At 43.8% G+C, this 23319-nt stretch overlaps 1 protein-coding gene across 18 annotated transcripts in view; it reads left to right on the top strand.

The window, feature by feature from the left end:
- The window catches only part of PTPRM (protein tyrosine phosphatase receptor type M), a 1498021-nt gene that overhangs the window by 1179942 nt on the left and 294760 nt on the right, over nucleotides 1-23319 (top strand). For all 18 annotated transcript variants that reach the window (XM_078687901.1, XM_078687900.1, XM_078687899.1 and 15 more), the window contains one exon: nucleotides 8354-8541. In XM_078687901.1, the coding sequence (XP_078544027.1) occupies nucleotides 8354-8541 (188 nt within the window). The remainder of the gene's footprint in view (nucleotides 1-8353; nucleotides 8542-23319) is intronic.

Here is a 23319-nt window from a genome sequence, read left to right as displayed (position 1 = left end):
ACAGATTAAAAAAACTTCACAATGTGTACACAAAAAGCTCCTACTCTACTTACCTATGTGGGTTGTGTAATAGTCTCTCAATTATATACACATCACTTACATTTATCTGCAGACCCCACAATACATCACAAACACACAAAACCCTTACTGCAACACATGGATCTGTACACCCCACAACACTGGACTTTTTTGTTCTTTAGTCTTTCTTTTTGTGAGTGTACCCCTGTTTAGTGCGTTCTTGACTCATAGTACTTTCCCCTTATGTCAATTAGCCACCTTCATTTGTGAGCATTGGGAGTAGATGTTGACTGCTTGTGCAAGTGTGGCGACAGTACTTATTGTGGTTGTCATTTAATTGTCAGAACTCCTTGCTTTGTGTAGGCCAGAACTATGGATGTAGGAAGAGGGTGGAGGTTCCATTACACGGAGGAAAAGGGCTCTGACAGGAGAGAAGATGAAGTGACCAAACCCCATAATATGACAGCAATCATTTTAATAAGTGGCATCAGAAAAAAAGTCAAGCATTGGCCAAGCCAAGAGGTCTGGTGTTGGCTGTCAACCTTTTGGCTTTGTCAGTGCTTGTTTAGTTTTGCCTTGGTTTTTGCAAAACGTTTTTGTTGGCCAAACTGTCAGGCTTTTAGCAATCTAAAAAAATAATAATAATAATCGGCTAGAAGCAAAAATATGTTTTGGTCATCTCAAAAAACACATTGCCATACTAGCCTCTGGCACTTCAGGGAACAACTGTATGTGAATATGCTCCTTGTGAAAGGGCAGAATGCTGTCACTCACAGTGAAGTTATATAATAGCTAAAGTGGGTTGACCCATTGCCCCATGCGGTGTGCTGCAATGGGCAGAACAACAAAAGTAAATGGTTAAATAACAGGCCAATGGATGAAGAGGACTGGCAGAAAACCCCTGTTAGTATGTTATACATATAATTTTAGTAAAATTGAAAGGTTTTGTTTAACGCCATACCTAAAAATGCAGTGTAACACACTTGTCATTTCAGGAGCATTCACATTACATTGTAAAAAGCCTACAATTGTGTATTTCTGTTTTTTAAGAGTGTTATAGTATGCTGCATGTAACCTTTCGGTTACTCCAGAATGGGATAAGAACACTTATCAAGTCATGAGTACGGTTGATGTGTATGGGTGAATATTTTCAGTCAGATAGGGTAGAAGTTTTATGATAGCAACCCCTGGAAGCCTATTGGATCCATTTGGAAAGTGAGTTTGAATAGTTTATGTAGTGACCTGCTAACAGTATGCTAGGACCCTGCAGGTGAAGAAGTGGTTACTGAAGGAACCGAACACCACATCAGGTCAGGGGTGTGGGGAAGGGGCATTTTGGGGGTTGGACAATCAAGGTGTACAGACGTGTGTGGGCATGCAGATATTAAGCTGTACTAAATAAAGAAGTAAAGATCCTTATCTGTCTCCTGCCCCTCTGAGAAGCGTAGATACGACAGTTTAGATTAGTTCGATCTTGTGGCGGGAGCTGTAACGGAGACAGAGGGAGCTCAAGTTCGTAACTGCACCATAGCCTGGAAGGGTTTTTGAAATTTAATTTGACACGGGCAGTTTAATTCAGAAATGCTCAACTTCTACTTGATCAAGTTGAGCCCAGTGATTGTAGCATTTTTGCCTTCGCATTTGAGGCTTATATTTGCCCTTTTTAGATTTACAAATATGTTTCTTTTGTGCTGTATGTTTTGAGCGTATGATAATCCATCTTTAAGTAAGGCTGTCCCCTCCATCCAAAGGTTTCATTTCAACTAGATAGTGATTGGGTAGTTTAGAAAAGAGTATGCAACTTCAGGTACTTAGCAAAGTCACAACCAACATAAGAGTGGATGTTAATAGTATTTGTAACATTTCTGTGAAGGTTGTAAATTTGAATGGGGGTGGGAGGCAGTATATATAGCCGGTTTCTGGAAGCCGAAAACTAGGGTAATGGGAGTGTACATGAGTTATATGCTCCACATCTTCTGTAGCGTGCAAACTAGATTTCACGTTGACTCAGGGATAAAATCTGTCTGGCAGGCCAGGTCCTCTACTTTTTCTGAAACGTTCTGCAGTACCAGAATGTTTAGCAACCTAAGAGTCTGACCAAAAGGTAAGTTATATTCATGATCCAGTGGATACTGGAAAAAAGACCAAAGGAAATACGCCAACTAATACACCTGAAAATCTAAATGACAATATAGTCCACAACATATTCATGTAATATCGTAAATATTTTTCTTCCGAAGTTGGAAGTGATCCGATCCCTTACTGCCATGTGGATCAAAGATAAAAATTCTTGTTGCTCATTAACAGATGACTAGATCGAAAACCAGATAATATTATCCATATGACAGGCCCTGTATGCAAATACGAACAGATAACTAGATGATTATATCCTCATGAATTATCAAAATATAGATTATAACCAATGTTCAGATCTCTCACCAAAAAATATTCTTATGATTGACATACCAATGAATGATCTTATTTGGCATCAGCTAATAATAGCCTTATGACTGACTCAAAATGTAGATACCTACCAGTTATCTGCTCTGACGTCAGGTAATATTCTTAGAACTGCTTCGGAATGCATTCATTATCCCAACATCTGATTCGACACCAGATAATATATTCGACTGATCCAAAATGCTCATACTAAAGGATGATCTTACGCTAAATGAAATTCTACGACTGGTTGGGAATACACGTCTGTTGACGGAAGAGAGGCTGGAACTGAAGTGTCGTGTCATGGCTTAGAGTTATACTAACATAGCAGTTGCTCAAAAGACCCCCCGTGTTTCGCATCAACACCACTGCATGAAAACTGTGAGGGGAGCAGCTAGGCAACATTTCCATTCACACCCAGCAGGTTCATGGCGCGCCCTTGGTTCCATCTCGAGAGCTGTTTATTAAGAATGAACACATCTGGAAGACGCACTTCCAACACCTTGGAGGAACAATTTTCAGATAGTAGCAACACTATAAGCAGTGGGCCATTGGAAATGTCAGATGTATTTCACCTATTTCGTGCCATCTCTGTTATACACTTTAGCTTTTATGTTTTTTAAAGACTGTAATTGCTGGGGCAAGATTGCTAACTGCCGTGACCCTCCCTGAATAGTACAGCATTGTGTATTTTTGATGTTCGAAGAAAATCCGTGTTTCTTCTCATGCGTTCCAGTAATTGTGAATTCTGTTGAAATGTAAGTGAATTTTGCTACAAACCTAAGACCTTCCTTCTAAATGCAGTCAGTTATCGGAGCATTTTTGTAGGAACATTCCATCAGTTAAGTTATTCAGAAATGTTTTTTCTTTTGCTTTTCTAATGAGAGAATGGACATCCTTCAACTATCTGTGAACTCCATTTTCCAAGTGCTATCCCGCGTGAAGCATTACTCAACCTAGCTGTTATTGTACATACCTGGGCTACATCCCCTACCAGAAATTAGCATGGCTTTTAATTAATTGTTGTTTTCAGTTGTTCCGTGCAATGCTTGTTATGGTCAGTATGTGCTAAAAAATGCTGCAGCCAACTCACCCCGTGGCCGAACATTTCAGACTCCGCACATTAAAGTCGGCTTAGATGTTTGAGTGTCTGCATGGCTAGGAAGACCCATGGAACACGTTCAAAAGGGGAAACATGACAATGACCAAGGGGGATTGTCACAGTCAGGTCAATGGCAATTCATCCTAGGTAACAATTCAAACAGTAGCCACATCTCCAGTTGCCCTTCGTCCAGCTGCCTGGAGGATGGGATTTAAAAAAGTGAACCATAAGGAAAGGGTAGTTTGCTGCGTAAAGATTACTAGAAAGAAATTGCTGTGTCCTGCAGAAGACTTTGTACATGTGTTGAACAAGAACAGGGCAAATAGAGATCCCTGGGGCACACACCATTGTCTAGGAAGAGGGGACAAATTCAACTGACTGATGGCATGTCATTAGGAAAAATAAAATTGTAAACCTGTTTATGGGATTACCATACATTTCAAGCCTTGACTCAGCAGATCATGGCAATAAATAAGAGAGGCGTCTGGTCTAGTGTCACTGGACAACATGCATCTTGGAGCATATCATTTTGTGGAAGAGCAGTGCAGCTCATCTCCAAATGCTCTGTGCATCTAATATCCTCCTCGGGGAGGACTGCTGATCTCTGCCTTTTATACCCTCGTCGGGCATAGCAGAGATGCATGGTCTAGCAGATAAATCCTTGGCTTATTGTATAAGGACACTATGACCCGCAACCTGGAATTCAGGTTAGTTGATTGCCTTGTTTTGAGCAGTAAACCTTTGCTGTGCAGAGGGTCTCCTTGTTCGCTTGAGAAGGAAAGAGGAGTGAGGATAAATGGAAGGAAGGGTGAAACCCAAAAGAAAGGTGATTTTGGAGTAGTGAGTAAAGTGGCGGTGACAACAAAATACAAATGATATTTCGATGTGATGTAAGAAAAACTATGGCAGAGACCTACCTAACCTATATAATACTATTCAGTTTGATTAATCCACAGCTCGAATTCCTATTCAGTCATATCAAGTAAAACAAAATGCGGTTGGCTCACCCCCCATGATGGATGTGATCCGCTGAGGGGCTCAAAGTGCAGCATATATAATAGTTGTGACCCCAAAGGTGGAAAACACCTACTTGTAGATAGTGAAAACAGAATGCCATAATATTGCTGGGACCCCGCCCATTTCTCGTTTCCTCTATTTGCCCCTAGAGCAGCAGTCCAAGGAGTGACAATGAAAGGAACGAGGGTTGCACACACAGCATGTAATATACTTATGCTTCAACCCCTTTTCTTACCGCCCTTGAGCTTTCAAAGAAAATTATACCTTGTGCCTTCGGCCTCCTTCCATGAGGTGGAGAAGTGTGGCTCAATGGTTAGAGTGGCAGACCCTGATGCAGAGGTCTAGCCCGGGACCAGGGTTCAATTCCCGCCTCGGCGGGTCTTGGGCTCAACTTCCACGGACCTGATAATTCTCGCTTCGGTGCCTATTCTAATCATGGGTCCCACTCTGCAACTCTGGGCAATAGCTTGCTTAATCTCCACAACGGCCCCAACAACGCTAGGATGCCTGGCTTCACCTTGGGGGTGCCCAGGAGTGGGCACTTCACAGGGAAAGGCCAGGAAGGGTTCCTCAGCGGTATTCGTACAAGCGCCGAGATGCCTCATGGGTGATTCGTGCGCTATACAAGTACCATTACATTTACATTTACAACATACTCCTTTGCTACCACCTCCACCAACACTCTAATACAAAGACAGTGTTTGGTGTACTTCCTTGCCTCTATGATGTCATCATCCACATCAGTAAAAGCACCAAGGACTAGTGGAGACACATAATGCTACCCAATACTCCTTACCCTGCTCACTCACCTCCCTCATAGAGCGTGCGGTTCTCTGCACTATTTTAGGAGAGTACTGGGCCATGACTGGTCTTGGCATTGACTCAGCCACACTGAGCAGTTTAGCTGGGCTGAGCCACTGCCGAACATGCAAACTCCTACCTTCCCCATCCTGTAGATACAAGAGACCTCTTGGGAATGGAGAAGTGGACATTAGCATCGATGGAGACAGCCGAGGCAGTCGGGGCACCTGCTTCTCTCAGCAGAAGTCAGTGGTGAAAATGTGTCGCTTGTTGCATTGACACCATAGGGGTGTGCATTCACTTTAATTGTGGTCCACTATGGTGTCATTAGTGCACAATAGACTTCCGTCTTGTATGTTACATCTCACTACACAATAGAAGGACCATATAATTAAACATGGCTGGTGCAACAGACTTTTGTGGTCTTAAAGAACCTCTTGGTGTCTTTGAGTATCCTCATTATATACAGGTCGGCCATTCGAATCAATTTACATCAAACAAGCATAACATGATCCATCCCTGCTTTATACCTGCTTCAAGGGCTACAAACCATTCGGATCTGTCCATTTAGGAGCATAAATACTGAATTACCAAACAGCACCGTTAGGGCAGAAACTCCTTAAATAGGGTCTTGAAACCCAAAAGAATAGCAAAGCACATATCAAACGCGTTCAGGTAGCATTGTGCAAATGTGACGATAGAGGAAATCTACAAACTTGTGTGACTTTTTAAAATCATGCCAGGAGAAGATGCATGTGGTCTTAGGACCTCAGTTTAACCATGTTTCAAACAATTTTTCAATCAGAAATAACTATTTAGGCTGAAAACTCAGGCAGATTGGCAAAGCCGCCTTCTTCCCTTATTGATTTCAGTCAATAGAGGAGCCGCCCCTCCCTCTTTGTAATATGTGAAAAAGTAGCAATCAGGGGCTGAGGCTGATATTCCCAGGTTGAGTAGAAACCTCACATATAAACTGAACTGGAAGATGAAAATAGGGCTAGTGATTCCTTAAAAAAGAATATCAGGGTAGGGTCATGGCATCGTTCCAATTACATGGCAAGGCAGTAATAATAATGTTGAAAAGGTCTTTAAACTATCACAAACGCCACCATAGCGAGATGCAGTAGAAAATGGAAAACCACTAACAGTGGCATGTACATAGATGGAAACCACTCCCAAGTCATGAATGGAATTATCCTTTCCCCATAGATCAACAGCATAGCTTTACAAAGCAGCCTTGGGGGGGAAGCTTATTCTCTTTGAAGTAAGCCGTTGTCTCACTCATTGGCACTGAAATTACTTATAAAATATACAAATGCTGCCAAAGTTTTTGATGGGATCATCATTTAGCCTTCTGCAGGACCCGCTTAAAAGCCCTTCAGGAGATGGCCTCAACCACTGAACTTCTCTCCCAATGTTCAGTCCACACTTTTAATGAGGTGTTGGTTGTCTCCGTAAGGAAGGTCTTTGCATTGAAACTTTGAATGAGCGTCAGGCACCAGTAAAATTAGAGGCAGTCGTGTCCTAGACCCCAGCAGACTAAACTATGGACCCAACGGTCATTCCTTTCTCTCTTGTCCTAATCTCACAGCAATTTTAGCCCCATCATTCTTGACATGGCATGACAATCCCCAGATGTTTGGGCTCATGTTTTAACATGCAGATGAATTAAAAGTCTTAGTATTCTCTAGGTACACATATTGTCCTGAGGCATTATTTAGTAAGTCATCCCCACCAAAGCACCATGCTTGTTGAGCAACATTCTTTGTTCTATTCCTGGTTGTTAAAGACTACGAGCTGTTCCATTTGGCCTTCCTAGACAAATCGCCCATCTTTTATTTGACACCTTCCTCATTGTTTATGTAACACCATGCAAGTACCCAAAAATGTATGTCTGAGCTGTACACTCAAATAGTTCACCCTCTTGGGTACCTGTTGCCCCCATGTGACACCAACAGACAACATTTACAAACCCCCATCTCCTTAAGAGAGATTGTTGCTGGGTTTTGTTTTTGTATAATTAAATCTAGAAAAAAAAGTCTATACATGGTACAGTTTAACAGAAAATGGACTCCGCGTGCTTCCGCAGTCTCCCCTTCCTGTAGCTAGGGACCACATTGTGACAAAGAAAATACCTGTAGTTTTCGTGAGTGCTTTTGCTTATGCCCTGTCTCCTTTCTCTCCTCCTCTTTTCTCCTCCTGATATGTATCTTCCTAAAAGTGCCAATCAATGGTAAGTTCCCCTTTTGCCCCCCTTAGAGAGGTGTGAAAAGGGGTGGGCGGGAGACCTGCTTGTGCTCTTCATCCATATCCCTTCCCACACGGCTGGCTTTTATCATTTTCTCGTATGTTGGCTTGCATGATGGGTGGCACACAACATTTCACGCCTCTTGTGACACCGCGCTGTGGCATGCCATCCCAGCCATTGAGTGGATGAAACCCTTGCATTTGTCCTGTATTTCCTTTCAACATGTTGTACACTTTCATCACAGTCCTTGCTGTGTATGTTATGTTGTGCACTCTTTTTATTTGTTTTTGCTCACAATTTATTCACTGTGCACTAGTTTTTTAGCTGCACACGAGATATAATGCAAGTCTTTTCACGTGGGACTTGAGAGTGCTTGAGCAAAAAAATGCTTCCTTGTCATTTGGCTTCAGATGACAGATGTGCAAGTTTCCCCCAAACAATTTCTAAAACAATGAATAATTTTGACCGCCTTGTAATTGTAGGAATTCGCGGCTTGTTCTTCCACCTATTTCATCTGCCTTGCGGTCTCCATAAAATAAATGTATTGTTTTACTTCCTTTTCCCTTTATGGGCTTGGCCGTTGTTTCAAGGTTTTATTGAGCCATTATTTCAGTCAACAACCATTTCGGAGGTGCGATCAAGCAGCCTTTTCGGAAACCTGTGATTGCTGTGCGTATTATTCGATGTGCTTGTAACCCTGCTCGTCCATGTTTTCCGCTGTTCCACAGATGAGACTCACACGATGGCCAGCGACACCAGCAGCTTAGCCCAGTCTCACACCTACAAAAAGCGGGAACCAGCAGACGTGCCTTACCAGACAGCCCAGCTCCATCCGGCCATCCGGGTAGCTGACCTGCTGCAACACATCACCCAGATGAAGTGCTCCGAAGGCTACGGGTTCAAAGAGGAGTATGAGGTGAGTGGAACAGCCGGGGCGCAAAGAGCGACCCCACCCCCCAGGAAGCCTACCTGTTCTAGAGTGTGTCCACCACCTCAGTAACAAAGGGGCGACAAATGTAAGAAACATTGACCATACACCTTAGGAATATATTTATGTTTTTTACCTACATATCACTCCCACAAAAGGGATCATTTCGTTTGACGACGGGTGTGGTCTCATATCCTAATCTACTGTTCATTCCTTCTTATCTTCTTATGAACTCAGCTGATGCCTTGTTTCCTACAGCATACCAAATGCATTCTGTAATCAACATAATTCAAAGCTGACCTAAAGACTGGGTAGAGTTGCGGGGACCTAAATTCATATATTCTGGCAGATGATGAACATTCTCTTGTTTGTGGTTTCAGAAGGCCCACCACATGCTTCTCAAACCGGGGCTACCAAATAGACCGTCATTTGCCTATGTGATCCAGCCAATGAAAATTTGGTCAAACCTACCTCTGAAATAGTATTCCCCGATTAACACATCTCTTAAGAATTGGCCTAAATTGAGCGCTCTCCTGAAGGTGCTTGGGAGAGGCTTCCAAAACCTGAGCCTTCTGCCCATAAGGAGTAGCCACCTGATCTCCTTTTTTTTCCTTCAAGCAGCCAGCATAAAGAATGGGTGTAATATTAAAATATATATTGCCACCTAATGATTAATGCATGTGTTCTTAACATAGAAGCAGCCTTTGACCACCAATTCAGTGTGAACGATGATGGGTGCGTTGAACTTCATCCTACCTTTAAATGAAAGTCACCTGAAATTGGGGCAAGTTGCTCCTAGACGTTGAGCCACAAATTGCCCTCTTTGCCAGGTTCCACAGCCAGCATTCCCATAGTCAATTTTGAATAAAGGCAGCCTTAAAAAATGCTGTCATTGAAGGGAAAATCAAGAAATTGAAAATTTTCCTTGGTAGTTTCAAGAGTGAAATTGGTTGATATACCGCTTCTGAAACTTGTGTGTTAATAGAAGAGTTATTATTTCAGACATAGCAAAATGAAGGAAACAATTAACAGAATGTTTATGTATAAGGAGGTTTGCAAATTTGAATGACATCGGTGTTACAGTGCTATTCCAAGTGTTGAGCATTATAGAGCTGGGACATAACCAGTTTGATAGCTCTACCAACACAGTGTGCTTGTTTGGAATGGGTACTTTGAGAAGAAGGAGGGACCCTGATCCTAAGGCCATACCAGTGGTTAATAGAAAATGGAGAGAAAGACAGGTCTTGTAGAAATCAAGAGTGCAATGTGGAGAGCTTTATACTGCAGTCGCTGCTTCAACAGGTAACCAGTGTGGTGATAGATGAGTGGAAGTCTAAATGAGACCCCACCTTCCCAGAGTAAAGATCCTCACTCACAAATAGATACTGTCCAGCCCCAATATCTTCGCTATGGCTTCCAAGATGACTGAACGACGTTTCAGAGCAAATCTGTCACCCAGTGCTTTGAAATTACTGCAAAGCACCATGTTTTAGTACAAATTGCTTAATTTGAAGATATGTGGCCATTCCTAAGGAGATCACGCACACAAACCCAACATCTATTTAAATGTAATCTCTGCAGGTTTTGATTAGTTCTGCGCAAGGTGCCAAAGGTAAATGGTGTTGCAGTAGTCCTAAGTGTGAGAGGACACAGATGGCCAGCACCAAGGAGTGCATGGAGGTTGGGAAAAAGGAGAGGTGTTTTTTTAAGCATTCTAAGCTATGGAAAGCCCACTGCCTTCTGTATTTTAGCATGAAAGGTGAGATTTTGATTAAACAAAACAAAATATCCCAAATTTTGGATTGTGGTCAGTAAGTGACAGAGGACCTATTTGAGCAGACCAGCATCTGTCCGGCTAGCCAGAGGCATCATTACCAGTGATCAAGGTTCAGATTTTATCTCCATTGAATTTAGTATATTTCTGCATGATCAATGAATAAATGGCACATGAGCAGTTCTCCAGCCTGCTGAAAGAATCAGCAGTCTGGTTATCGAACTATAGACGAAAAATTGGTATAGTCAGTGTAAGATAAGGATTTAACTCCAAATGTGCGCATTAACTCCACCAAAGGTTGTACATACAGATTAAATAAAATGGGGGCAATGCTTAGCCCTAGGGCAATTCGCAAGTTGCAACCCACTCAGTTGACCTGCATGGGGCCAAGAGACAATGTTTGTGCGACTTATCAAAAAGGTTTTAAGCCACTCCAGCTCAGCAGTGGTGAAGCCTTAGACACTGAGCCATCTCTGTATTTCTTCCACCCCCCCCGCACTTGCACCCTTCAAGTTGCTTCTGCCCCGACAGTACCTGACCCCCGTGTTGCTTGCCACCACCCGATAAAAAAAAAATGCATTTGCTTGTTTTTTTTTTCTTTTTAGTTACTGATCCAACACATCAGGAACTTAAAAAAACACACACAAAAAAGAAGCATTATTTTGTAGACGTGCATGCGTGGTGTGGCACCTACAAATTGACGTGGCTGTCCACGTCAAAAGGCATTTTTTTATTTCTTTAGCCACAACATTGAGGATGTTGTATAGTTTGTCAATAAAAAGCTGGCAAATGTAGTAGGTCCCATAAGCGAAAAGCATTGACTTTGCCAACGCTTGTCTTACTGGCCTTGGCAATCAGGGACACGTTTTACCTCAGTGAGCAAGAGCTGTAGAACCCAGACACTGGGACGTGAGCTGCAATAAAAACACATGCAGTCTGAGGAGCGTCTTTGAAGGCAATTGCAGCAGAGCGCTGCGGGACTGAAAATACAGTTTTCAAGAGCCCATGGTGAGCGATCGCTCCTGCTGCTCTCATGAGTAACGGACTGGAAGCTGGAAGCCTCAGTAAGCTCCCTGAGTGGACCTATTACGTTTCCTATAGCCAGCAACAGGAGCATTCTGGTTGGCTGGCCAGCTCCTGGCATTCCAATCTGAGTGCTAATATTACTTGTTTTGATAAAAGGCTTCATTACACACATATGTCATTTCTGTACACGGCAAATAATAGATGTTTCTATAAACCCTTTGCTTGGTAATGCATGTACTAGCATTTCACTGATGCAAGACCCAGTCAGCCTTAGCAGGAATCGAACGTGTGACATTCAGGGTACTGCTGATGTCAGGAGTGAACTTTTAACCCACTGAAACATTTTCTGGCCAAATTACCTATATGAAAGCTTCTGAAGAAACCCTTATCCAAGCTTGCATGAGAACATTTTTTGTTCTACTGAGAGCCAGACAGAGGCACATAGCTTTTTGCACAAGAGAAGAATGCCAGAACCTGCACTTTATACCAGAGATGAATCCTTCATCAGACTATCTGTGTGACTTGTGATTGTTGCTATGCATCCTCCCCATACATCTCAGTTATCTGCTGCTCAGACATTGGGTGTCTGAGGTCACGGAATGTTGATGAGTGCCTGGTTTGTGTGAATGTCAGCTGGAGAGAGTGGACTGAGCAGCTAGAATGCTGCTCCTCGTGGGGCATCACCTTAGCCCCTCCCATGCTGATGACGAGCTCAGCTCGTCGTCATCCACGGTGCTCGCGTGCTGATGACGCCATTAGAACGCTCGCACGCTGGGATAATTCCCCTGCTGTGCGAAAGTTCTAAAGAAACGGGTGTGGCCGTGACGAGCTGAGCTCGTCATGAGCACAGGAGCACTGTAGCTCATGACGAGCTCAGCTCGTCGTGAGCACCAGGGCGCTGTGCGCACCCCCCTAAGCCCCAGCACAGCAGGAAAATTACCCCAGCAGCCAAGGGGTTAAACCTGTAACGAAGTAATTCCCATTTCAATAAAACCTCCTCCTAGAATATAAGAGACTTGACTACTTACCTACAAGAGTGTATCTTCATTTACAACACTGGCGATGACTGGAGAACAAACCTACGCGTGAAAAGAGATTGAAGAGGAGATAAAATTACAGAGAAAACCATAGAGTAGAGAGATAGAAAACCTAAGAAGAAAATAGACATTTAAAGAGGAAAAGTGGATACCCTAAGCCCCACCAGTATCTCTAGCCACCAGACAGCCTGCAGACTGCGAGGGTGGTTTACCTAACTGTTCACAGAAGAACAGATTATGCAGCATTCATGGTGATGAGTCAACCGGCAGGGAGTGGCATCTGACATTGCTGAAGTGCAACTTTATTATACACTGTGAGGAGCAATAACAGTTGGCAGTGAGAGTTTGTGGACGTCAAGGGATTTATGTTAATGTAACCCACTAGTTTTGTATAGTGGCATGATTGTGAAGTACTAGGAAGAGATTAAAGTGCTGTGTTGGGACGGTGTCCCTCAAGCACTTTGTATCCTTTGTGGTTAAAATTTGAGGGTCACCACATGCGTCTACGAACTGTTTTAGTACTATCAAGTGACGGTAGAAGCCCGTGCTTAGGTGGGTGTCTCTAGCGGTCAGTGTTATTATCATTGAAAGACACGCTTAACCAGCGCATGCTGTGAAGGGCCTGTATTCTTTATTGAGCCTGTGTTAAAATAACGTGTGCTGCAAGTGCCAGGACTCATCCGCGTTGTCATGGGTTGGTGTCGCGTGCATGCGGAGAGAACGACCAGCGTGTGGATTGTTGCCGGGTGTGCTTTCTTACAGAGCAAGTTCAAGTTATTGTGAGGGATCAGATGATGTACTGGGCTGGCATGTGGAGGAGGTACCGTGCACGTGTGCACTGTTGTTCTGGGACTAGTGTGAAGGAACATGCCGAGCTGCTGCGTCCGCTGTAGCCCATGCGAGGAAAGACACACTATTCAGGAAAAGGACTATCCTCTTAGTGGCGGTTTACAGAAGGAGAGGAGGATCATTCGGCGGCCATGAAGTATTAGGTAGCCTTCAGAATAGAGCAACGACTTATGCAGTGAGTTCATGTTGGAGCTGGGGTTTTGAGATGTCTTCGGGTGAGAAGCTTACTCACAGGAGCAGTCAACAATGTATTACTTGCTTTGTTTATGTTTTTATGTCCTGTCATTCTATTAAAATTTTTGGTGCAATGTTGACTAATGTCTGTGGCTGGACTATTGCTTTGTGAGTTATTAGTGCCTCTGTTCCTGTTGTATATTCAGAAGAGGGTGTTCAGGTTGAGCCTGTTTGTGAGGATGTCTGTAAGGATGTGGGTTGGATATCTGTAAGGATTTAAGAGGGCGTGAGAAGTCCCTGGTCCTTCCATGTGTTTTTAAGTGAATGCAGTAGAGGGTGTGAGCGGCCTCAAGTCCTTCCATGTGTTTTTAGTGGATACAGTAGAGGGCATGAGAATTCTCTGGTCTTGCTGATATTGCAAAGGCCCTTCCTAAGGGGTTAGGATGGAGGGAGCATGTGTGTTATGCTCACATGTAGAGTGTACGGTAGGAGTACATTGGAGTTACCTGTTGAATATTTATGAGTCTAATATACATAGGACTGATTGATCATTTTCTTCCATCTTTTGTATTTTTGATTTGATGATTATTGAGTTCGAATATTTATGGTAACTGTTTGATTACTTATTTTTATTTTCAATTGTTTCTCTGAGATGATATGATGTATTTTGACTTGTGATTGTTGCTATGAATCCTCTTCACAGTTCTCAGTTCCCTGCTGCTCAACCAGTGTGTGTGTGAGTCACGGAATGTTGATGAGTGCCTGGTGTATGTGAATGTCAGTTGGAGAGAGTGGACTGAGCAGCAAGGTTGCTGCTCCTGGTGGGGTGTTACTGTAAACCAGTAACTAAGTAATTCCCACTTCCATAAAACCTCATCCGACAATTTAGGAGACTTGACTACTTACCTACAAGAGTGTATGTTTGTTTACAACGCTATCCCTCTGAGAGAGCAGTCCATACCAGCACCATTGCAAGAACATTCCTCTGAAATACATGTGTATAAACCTAGTCCGACCGGCAATCACATGCAGGACAAGGACAAGATCACCATTATAGCTTTGCTCCTGACCTGAATCAGGCTGAAAGGGTTCTCTCCGATAGGAGAAAGTTCTTTATTCTATTCTGTAGGCTGTACTTAAATGTTTCCATTTTTATCCTGTCCTAGCATTGAACCCACTTGGCCCTAGCCACCGCTCCATCTTCTCTCTACTCGGAGCCTGTCAAATACATTGCAGTAACCGCCCCAGATGGAATGAATTTCCTCTGTGATTGACAGTCATCTTTGAGTCAGGTCTGCCTTTGATTAACAGTCACATTCACAGTGACATGCCTTTAAATTATGACTTTATTCTAAACAATTGGAGTGTTTGAAGAGGAAAAGGGGAAGTACCTCTGCACGAATTTGCATATTCATAGCTCCTACTTGTGCATTGATTCTGCGATGAAGCCTGGTTGATGGGTTCCTGGGGGGCGGGCACAGGGGGGTGTCTGTCAGTGCTGGTGTGCTGCTAGATGGGTCCTGGGAACATTTCTTTTTAACCTCGTTAGGTTTATGCCATCCATTTGAAGAAGATGGAAATATTTTGCAAATTTCGATTGGCATTAGGTAAATTGAATGCCCACACCCCAGAATGGATAATATGAACATGCTGTTTCTGCCAAACTTGAAGAATCCCCGAAAGAAGGCGGTCAGATATTTTATATTTTTTTACATTTTTCGATTTGAATTATAAAGGGTAAGCGTGACTGCTACTTCAGTGTTCCACAGTTCCTTTTCCACAAACGTCTTACGACCTAGGGTAATAGCGGTGTTTTGTAAATCTCCGGGACTCATCCTATGCAAACTTCAGAACACTGAAAAATACAAAATGATAAAAGAAAAGCAAATGGAAGAAGAACAAAGTGTGTTTTTTAGAGTCCAGTAGGATGAAGAGAAAACTCTGAACTGACATTCTTTCCTCTCATTCCTAAGGGGGAAGGTCTTCAGTAAAAAGAACTTCTGAATAGGTCATTTGAAGGAGTTTCCTGAAACCGTTTTAGTTTGGTTTTGCTCTGAAGCGGGAGTCCAGGGCATTCCATAGTGTAGGACCTTGCACTGCCAGAGAACGGCCTCTGTTTTTCAGTTAGTTGACGAAGCTGTGCATGCGCTCTGTACGATGATCCAGCCCGGATTCAGGGAGGTTCAGGGTGGTCACCCTTTGTTCCAGTTGGTTCCCTAGATATGATAGAGCATCTTGGTGATGATTCTGTACTCTTCTGGTAGCCACTGAGTTGCTTTCAATTCAAGATTGACGTGATCTGCTTTCTGTGTATTTGAGCCGAAGGACCGTTCTCAGCATCAGTAGCATAAAGCTGGCCCTCAGTGATTTTTTGTGCAAGCGATAAGGTGACTCAAACCATATCCCAAATCTTTTCACTTTCTTTGTGGAATTGGATGCTCCTTGCAGCAGCAGTGGAAGCATGTTCTAGGCACACCTTTTGTAACCATGATCCCTGCATTTGGTTTGATTCAGGCACAGAATGTTGTTAACCATGCCTTAATGTCTGGATCTTAAGCAGGTCATGATTTTGTTCAGATATTCTTGTTGTTCACAAACCAGTTGTGGACTGGCTTTTCATTCTCATTTAACTGGAGCTGCACTTACATTAACATGGATTTACTCCGTCATTTGCCGCAGATGGATGCTGAAAAAAATGGAGTGACTGTGAGGGGACTTTTCTGGGCCCTCACTGGTCTGTTGGCTTTCGTCGGAAAGTGAAGATCAGAAACATTCGAACGCTGAACAGCACATTTCCACGTGGCAACATTTTATTCGTAGATTTAATGATGTAGTGTTGTGCCTTTGAGACTAAAGAACTTGAAACATGCACACAGAGTGGCAAATTACAATTCTACAATTCTTTCCAATTCTGAGAATGATACTAAATACACAGATGGGAAGATAAGTAATACCTTTATTGTGAGAAAGTAAATAATGGATTTTACTATATTAGCTTTGTAGAAAAGTAGTTTGTTTTATTTCCCTCTGTATGAAGGGCATCTTGTGTAGCCTATATGGAGTGTTTACCAGTCCTTCAATGCATTGTGCCAATGTGACTCCTCTCAGGGACTTCACACTTTGTAAAATGCCCAACCTGTTTAAGGGTACATTATGTCACAGCAAAGACATTTTGTTTTCATGACTAATAAATCAGGCATTTGTGTGGTTTTCCTGTTGCCATTTCAAACCAAATGGCTGACCAGGCTTACAGGAAAAAAGCAGCAGGCTTCACTATTCGACAAACAGGGAGACTCACAAACCATCATGAGCTCTTAATAACAGAGTCTGTGTAGGGGGGCGCCCCTCAACCAGGGCTACCCGCAGGCTAAATGGCGTTTTCATATGGAATATTCCAGAGTAATTCGTAGTTGTTAATTTATGGAAATAGGCTTTTTTTAAGCTCTCGGTGGCGACAGTAAGCTTTCCGCAGATAGCTCTCAAATACACACATTTTTTTACATTCAGTGCCAATGCACATTTTTGTAAAAGAACATTTTCTTTTAACATTTAGTGCCGTGAACGTCGCGGAGATGAAGACATGGGTGTCTGGCTCGCCTCATAGTTTCCTTTGTGCAAAGATAAGCCGCTCCTCCGGTTGTTGGCATTGCATTGTTATGCCAGGTTTCTGAACCTCAAACTTCGCCTTGCTGCTGACATAAAAGGTGGAAGAAGATTGGTGCTCTGTGTGACGGGCTCGTCGGTGACGCCGGCTCTGAAAGGCAGCTGTCAAAAGAGAAACATTCCGGGGGAACGGAGGACATTATTCTGACAGACCTTTCTCAGCACATTTTTGCATCACACAATTGCTGAGTTACTTTGGAAGGAAAAAAGATGCATTAAAAAAGATGCAGCCGTTGTTCAGTGGCTAAGTGTTAAGAAAACACAAAAATTGAGCCATTAGGAAGGGCTGAATACATAAAATGAGGGGGATGTAAGTGGTTCTTTGACGCTTATTCAATTTATGGAGCGGTCTGCTTTCACTTTAGTGGCCGCATTTATTTATTTAATTTACAGTGTGGGCCGCTTTCACTTTAGCGGCCGCGCTTATGTATTTATTTAATTAACAGGGTGACCGTTTTCACTTTAGCGGCCACTCTTCAAAAGCTTTCTTAATTTATTTTTACACTTTGTGGACAAGCCCCCCTAGATGCGCTTTCAATTTAATGTTGGCCACACCCCTTTCTTTAGACGCTGCTCACTGTAACCTGAATACAGCGAGCAGCCTTTAAAGTGGTCTAGCATTTGCAAGAGTTTGAGCTTATTAGCATTGGAAATGACAATGTCTTTTATATATGGGTTGCTTTGAAAAACACATAAATAAAAGGCCTTGTCATTACAAATGCCAATAGCTTAAAATCTCGCAATTGCGAGACCTATTACATTGAAAATGCTTGTTTGAGGTTGAAGCCCACCACACAGCGGAGCTGGCTGGATGCAAAGACATATTGTGGACAAGCTGAAAGCTTCCATAGGAATACATTCTGCCAGTTGCTTACCATTCGCTTGATATTTTGTAACTCACATTTGCTTGCTTTCGTTTTAATGGCTTTAATTGTTGGAGGCTGTCCAGCATGTCTTTGTCCCTCCTGTGGTGCATAGCCTGTTTATCAACTCTGACTGGGCCCTTGTATTCTTTCATGAGGGCTCACTTTTTGGGAACTTTCTTTTCCGTGAGATACATGTGTTTTAAGTTATCTCCTGTATGCTGGTATATAGCAGTAAACATGCTGTATTTATTTGAAAAGGTTTTCTGCCTCCTATCTTTATGATTGACTGATTCTAATTATATCTACCAGGCTATCAATCTCGCATGCCTGTTAAGAATAATGTTCCGTCTACAAGCTTGTTTATTTTGCTCAGTGCTGTTTACTAATAGCATGACTTAAACAATCCCCTTCCTCAATTTTGTGCCATAGACGGTGGAAGTAGGGGAGAAGGGGGTGCTGTAGCATCCCCAAAATAACAATGCTGGAGTTCTGAAGTGAATGAGCAATAAACAAGACTTTAAATTCCACTCTACACCAATCTCTGACACTTTATGACACACCACTCTATACTGCTCAATTTAATACCACTCCAGTCTACAACACTCCATAACACTCTACTGCACTCAACTCGACTCTACTGTACTCCAGATACTCTGTTCCATTGCAGTCTCCGACACTCCGCTCTGTCCCTCTACTCTACGAGAGTCTGGTCCACTTCACCTAACTTACTCTATGCAACTCAACCCTACGACACTACTCAATACAATAGTTGATGCCAATTTCCATACATTAGCACATTATCATTTGTGTGATGTATAATGTTATCACTAAAACCGTGTGTCTTCAAATGTAATGGTAATTTCAATTGAAAATGTGTTTTCTTTAATAGCAGTGTACTATCATACCATGCATAATCCAGTCTACACTGCTGCACTCTCCAACACTCTACTGCACTTTCTGACACTCAACTCACCTCTCTGGCACACTACTCCACTCTTCGACACAATACTACACTCCCCAAAAGGGAACAGAAGAATGCATTAACTGTGCAGAATGTGCAGAGAAAGAGAATTGTGCTTCTAAAATTGCGTCCTTCATACATACGTGGATGCGCTACAATCTCTTGCTGCATCGCTGTTGGCCAATTATCCACTTTTTCATCTTTCGCTACTCTCTCTTTGAGGTGCTGTTTCTTTGAAATAGTACCGTTTTTTACAGCACTTAATGCGTGCATGCCATCACATGTATTGAAGTAGTTAGTCCAGGTTTATAGAAGCCGGGGTGTTGAGCGAGGTGTGGAGCAGGGGCCACATTTTTCGATTTCACCAGATCACTGCTCAACCATTAACACTTAGTAACTATAAACATATGTTTGATGATAATGTGGTTTGTGGAAGAGTTAAGCTGATTGGTGTTTCAGCGTGATAATTAGTCAACAAATCACCTCTGAACAAACAAAGGCTCTGACATACATGATATTTCCAAAAGCTCTCGAATTTGGACCTGCTGTGTTTTCTACTGTCTGTAGGCTACTGGCTATAAAAACAAGCATTTGCAATGCAATAGGTCTCCCAGCATTAAAGTTTGAGTTACTGGCATTGTAAACGACAATGCTTTGCATTACATTTTGTTTTTAATTTGCAATTGGTATATAAACATTGTTCGTGAATGTTTAGCTGTTGCTTATGCTAAGCTAAGTTGGCAGTAATATAGGGTGCTAGTTTTGCTTGTTATAAGCATGCTGATTTAAAGCGCTTTGATACCTGCGGGTAAGTTTGTGCTATATAAAAGTGAAAACTAATAAATAAATAAACAAGGTAATAGCCAGAAATTTACAAATAGTGAGTGTATGGGTACTGGGGTTGTGGGGTGTTGATCTCCTAAAAAAAAATTTAAAATATGGCAAAAAGGTGCATTTTAAAGCAATTTTGTGAATTTTTAAGGAAATGATTCCCAGGCGGTCCTGTGGGGCAAACATGATAAAAAAAATCAGTACTGTTAGTGTGCCGAGGTTGACACATCCCAGGGTTTGTTGAAGTTCCTTCTTATTTCTTTCAATTTTTTTTATTTGTATCCCAGAATATTCGTAATAAAAATACTGTATTGCGGCCTAAATATCCTTTGCGAAAATATCTCTCAATTGGTTGTCGACATTGTACTATTAACTCAAATAGAGTAATCTTTTTGTAAACAATATTTAGGACACAAAACTCTGGTACCTAACCGTTTTCGGATTTCTTTCTCCTCCTTACTCTTACTTTGTTTTATGTTTACGTCGCTCCCTCTGTGTGGTTACCTCCTTTTCTCTCCTTTCAGAATGGTTTATCCAAGATACTATCACTGTAAATCCCCCCTTCCGCATGCCCTTGACCCCCCCTTCGGTCTGTCTTTGTATTCCTGTAAGCTGTGCCTGAAGGGGGTCCAGACGCTCTATTTGCAGCTTGCAAAGTGCTTAGAGGCAGCCCCGAAGCACCTCACACTGTTACTGCGGCCGTGAGGGCTCACTATGTCACTGTGCATCGCGGCATACAGATTGTGAGCATGGAGAACGCGCTAGCCAGACTCTGATCATGCAGCAGGCTGAGCTGGGAGCCACTCTCACATACGGAAAGAACGCCAAACAATACGGAAAGATGCCTCCAAACATAACAATGATGCCAAGCAATGAAACCTATATACCACAAGGGAATCACACACATCCATGCACATGAAGCTCGCAGCGGATCCATAACCGGACCAAGCCACCCCTACCCCGGACTAGAGGGTGAATGCATCGACCTGCTACAACCCACCTTGCTGGACACAGTCCAGTGTGACGCGCCTCTAAATAATGTGAAACACAACCAATCACAAGAAGAGCAGGCCACTGTCATAGGTCAGGTGAGGACCCCGGGGAGACGTCACCCAGATTCCATAAGCACTCTAGGTCCGTAGAGCTTATTGGTCGAAGTAGGGGGATCTGAGGGGCACGGCATATCCATACTTTTTTATTTTTAGAAACACTGTTCCCCTCATTTTTGGGAAAAGACAAACATCCGTGGAGAGTTGATTCCCACACTTGAAATGCTTCAGCTGAAGTGTAGCAGGGAGTCTCCTGTGTTGTGGAACCGAGGGAGGCCCACACAGCTGCACAAGCCTTCTTGCCACGCGCCTGCTTCCCTGAACCAGTGCCAGACGGAGACAGTACAGACCTGGCTACCTTCTGCTGTAGGGGTGGGCAGGGTCATCATGTGCCTGCGGCCTACGCAAGAGGGGGGCAGAGGAAGATTCCGATGCGTGCCTTGGGATTGGGTCATGCGGGAGCTGTCTACATTACAAGCTCATGCGCGCGACCCAATCCGAAGGCGCGCGTCGGAATCCGCCTCTGCCATAGACAATGCTGCGCGCGTGGCCAGCTCTTGTCTCCACTCGTTGTCGGCTGAGCCGACAGCTGCTGCCTACTCACAGGGCTCTGATAGGGGGTGCCCCCTCCTATTTAAAGGACAGAACTGAGTTACCACCACCCTGCAAGAACGCTTCCTTCAAGCGATAGGACGCTCTTAACGGTTCCCCCTACCAGACAGGGCGTAGAGCTTTCTCCTTTCTCACCACTACGGCCTGGAACCAACTTCCCTGCCATCAGCTGCTGCTGTTCGAGGAGGGGGGCATACTTCAGAGGTGGCTCAAGGAATTCCCTGGTGCACAGCACACCTTTGTGTGGCACTGCCTCACTTTTTATCTTGTGTGACAGTCGGATGCACACACCCTAGCGTGTTACAGGTGTGATTCAGGGGTTCTGCAGCTGTTGCTGGATGCCTCAGGCGTGTGTCGCTTGAAGGCGGGGACTTCCTGTCAGCAGGGTGACCCGGCTCCGCGCTGGAAGCGGCTGATTAACTCTTTATTTTATTCCTGCAAGTTTAGATTACTCTTAGACCTGCATTCGTATATTGTTTTTATGACATAATTTATATCTTCACCTTTCCTGATCCGCCCAAAAGGATGCCGAGATGGGGGCATCCGCTGGGAAGCCTTAATAATGTTGGTTGGCGCTATAGAAAGCCGATTCATACAATATAGCAGTGGCAGCCCAGTTTTGTAGCGCTTCGTAAATCGTAATGACTTTAGTTTGCATGCTGAAAAGGACGAGCCACCCCAGACATGAAGGGGCTGGTGAAAGTATTGACGGGTTCAAAGGTTCGCATTCGACTTCCAATCCCTGCTCAGCAGTTCTGCTTGTGTGATCTTCGGGCTGGCCATCGGCTTCGCCCTTTTCTGGAATCCCGTTGACTGGCTGTGGCTGCTGTATCTTTCTCTGTAAGTGCCAGAGAGGGCGAGCCGTCCGGCTGTGGGGTATGAAATATTCCTGCCGGTGCAGCCTTGAGGCTCCCTAGCGGACCCGGAAGTGGTAGGCGAGGGTGGGCCTTCCGCCGGCTTCCAAGGGTGCAAGCCTGCACCCTAATTTTTGGGAAAAGACAAACATCCGTGGAGAGTTGATTCCCACACTTGAAATGCTTCAGCTGAAGTGTAGCAGGGAGTCTCCTCCGTTGTGGAACCGAGGGAGGCCCACACAGCTGCACAAGCCTTCTTGCCACGCGACTGCTTCCCTGAACCAGTGCCAGACGAAGACAGTACAGACCTCGCTGCCTTCTGCTGTAGAGGTGGGCGGGGTCATCATGTGCCTGCGGCCTACGCAAGAGGGGGGCAGAGGAAGATTCCGACGCGCTTTACAAGCTCACGCCCGCTACCCAATCCGAAGGCGCGCTCGGAATCCGCCTCTGCCATAGACAATGCTGCGCGCGTGGCCAGCTCTTGTCTCCACTAGTTGTCGGCTGAGCCGACAGCTATAGTTCTCTGGTGAGAACGCGCTTCGCGCGCTTCTAGCCGAGACCTAAAAACGGTGTTTGCTTTAAGGTCAATCCCATAATTAAATGATTCATTTGAAGTCTGGGTCAGTGATCCTCCGTTGACAGCTTGTAGAAGTGGTCTGAACCCCATCAACACTATTAGAAAATGAAAGTCCATTTGACTGTTGTAGTAATACAGGCTTTCATATCTTGTCTTTGCTTAACAAGAACTCTTAATTTACGAAGTGTGGTTCAACTCCTCCCTCTCAATGACCCGGCAGGTCAAAGCAGTCGCCTCCACCTGCTTCAACACACTCCTCATCCTCCGAAAGACCTTCAAATGGCTCCTACCCGAATCTAGGAAGACCGTCACCCACACACTCATAACCAGCAGACTAGACTACGGAAACGCCTCTATGCCGGAATCAACAAGTCTCTGGTCCGCAAACTCCAGACCATACAGAACACTGCAGCCAGACTCGTCCTCGGCATCCCTCGAAACAAACACATCACCCAGCACCTACATAACCTCCACTGGCTCTCCATTGAGAAAA

Source organism: Lissotriton helveticus, chromosome 4_1 (assembly GCF_964261635.1).
Source record: "Lissotriton helveticus chromosome 4_1, aLisHel1.1, whole genome shotgun sequence".
NCBI lineage: Eukaryota > Metazoa > Chordata > Amphibia > Caudata > Salamandridae > Lissotriton > Lissotriton helveticus.
Note: the sequence above shows the minus strand (reverse complement) of the source record. Positions and strands in the feature narration are given on the sequence as shown.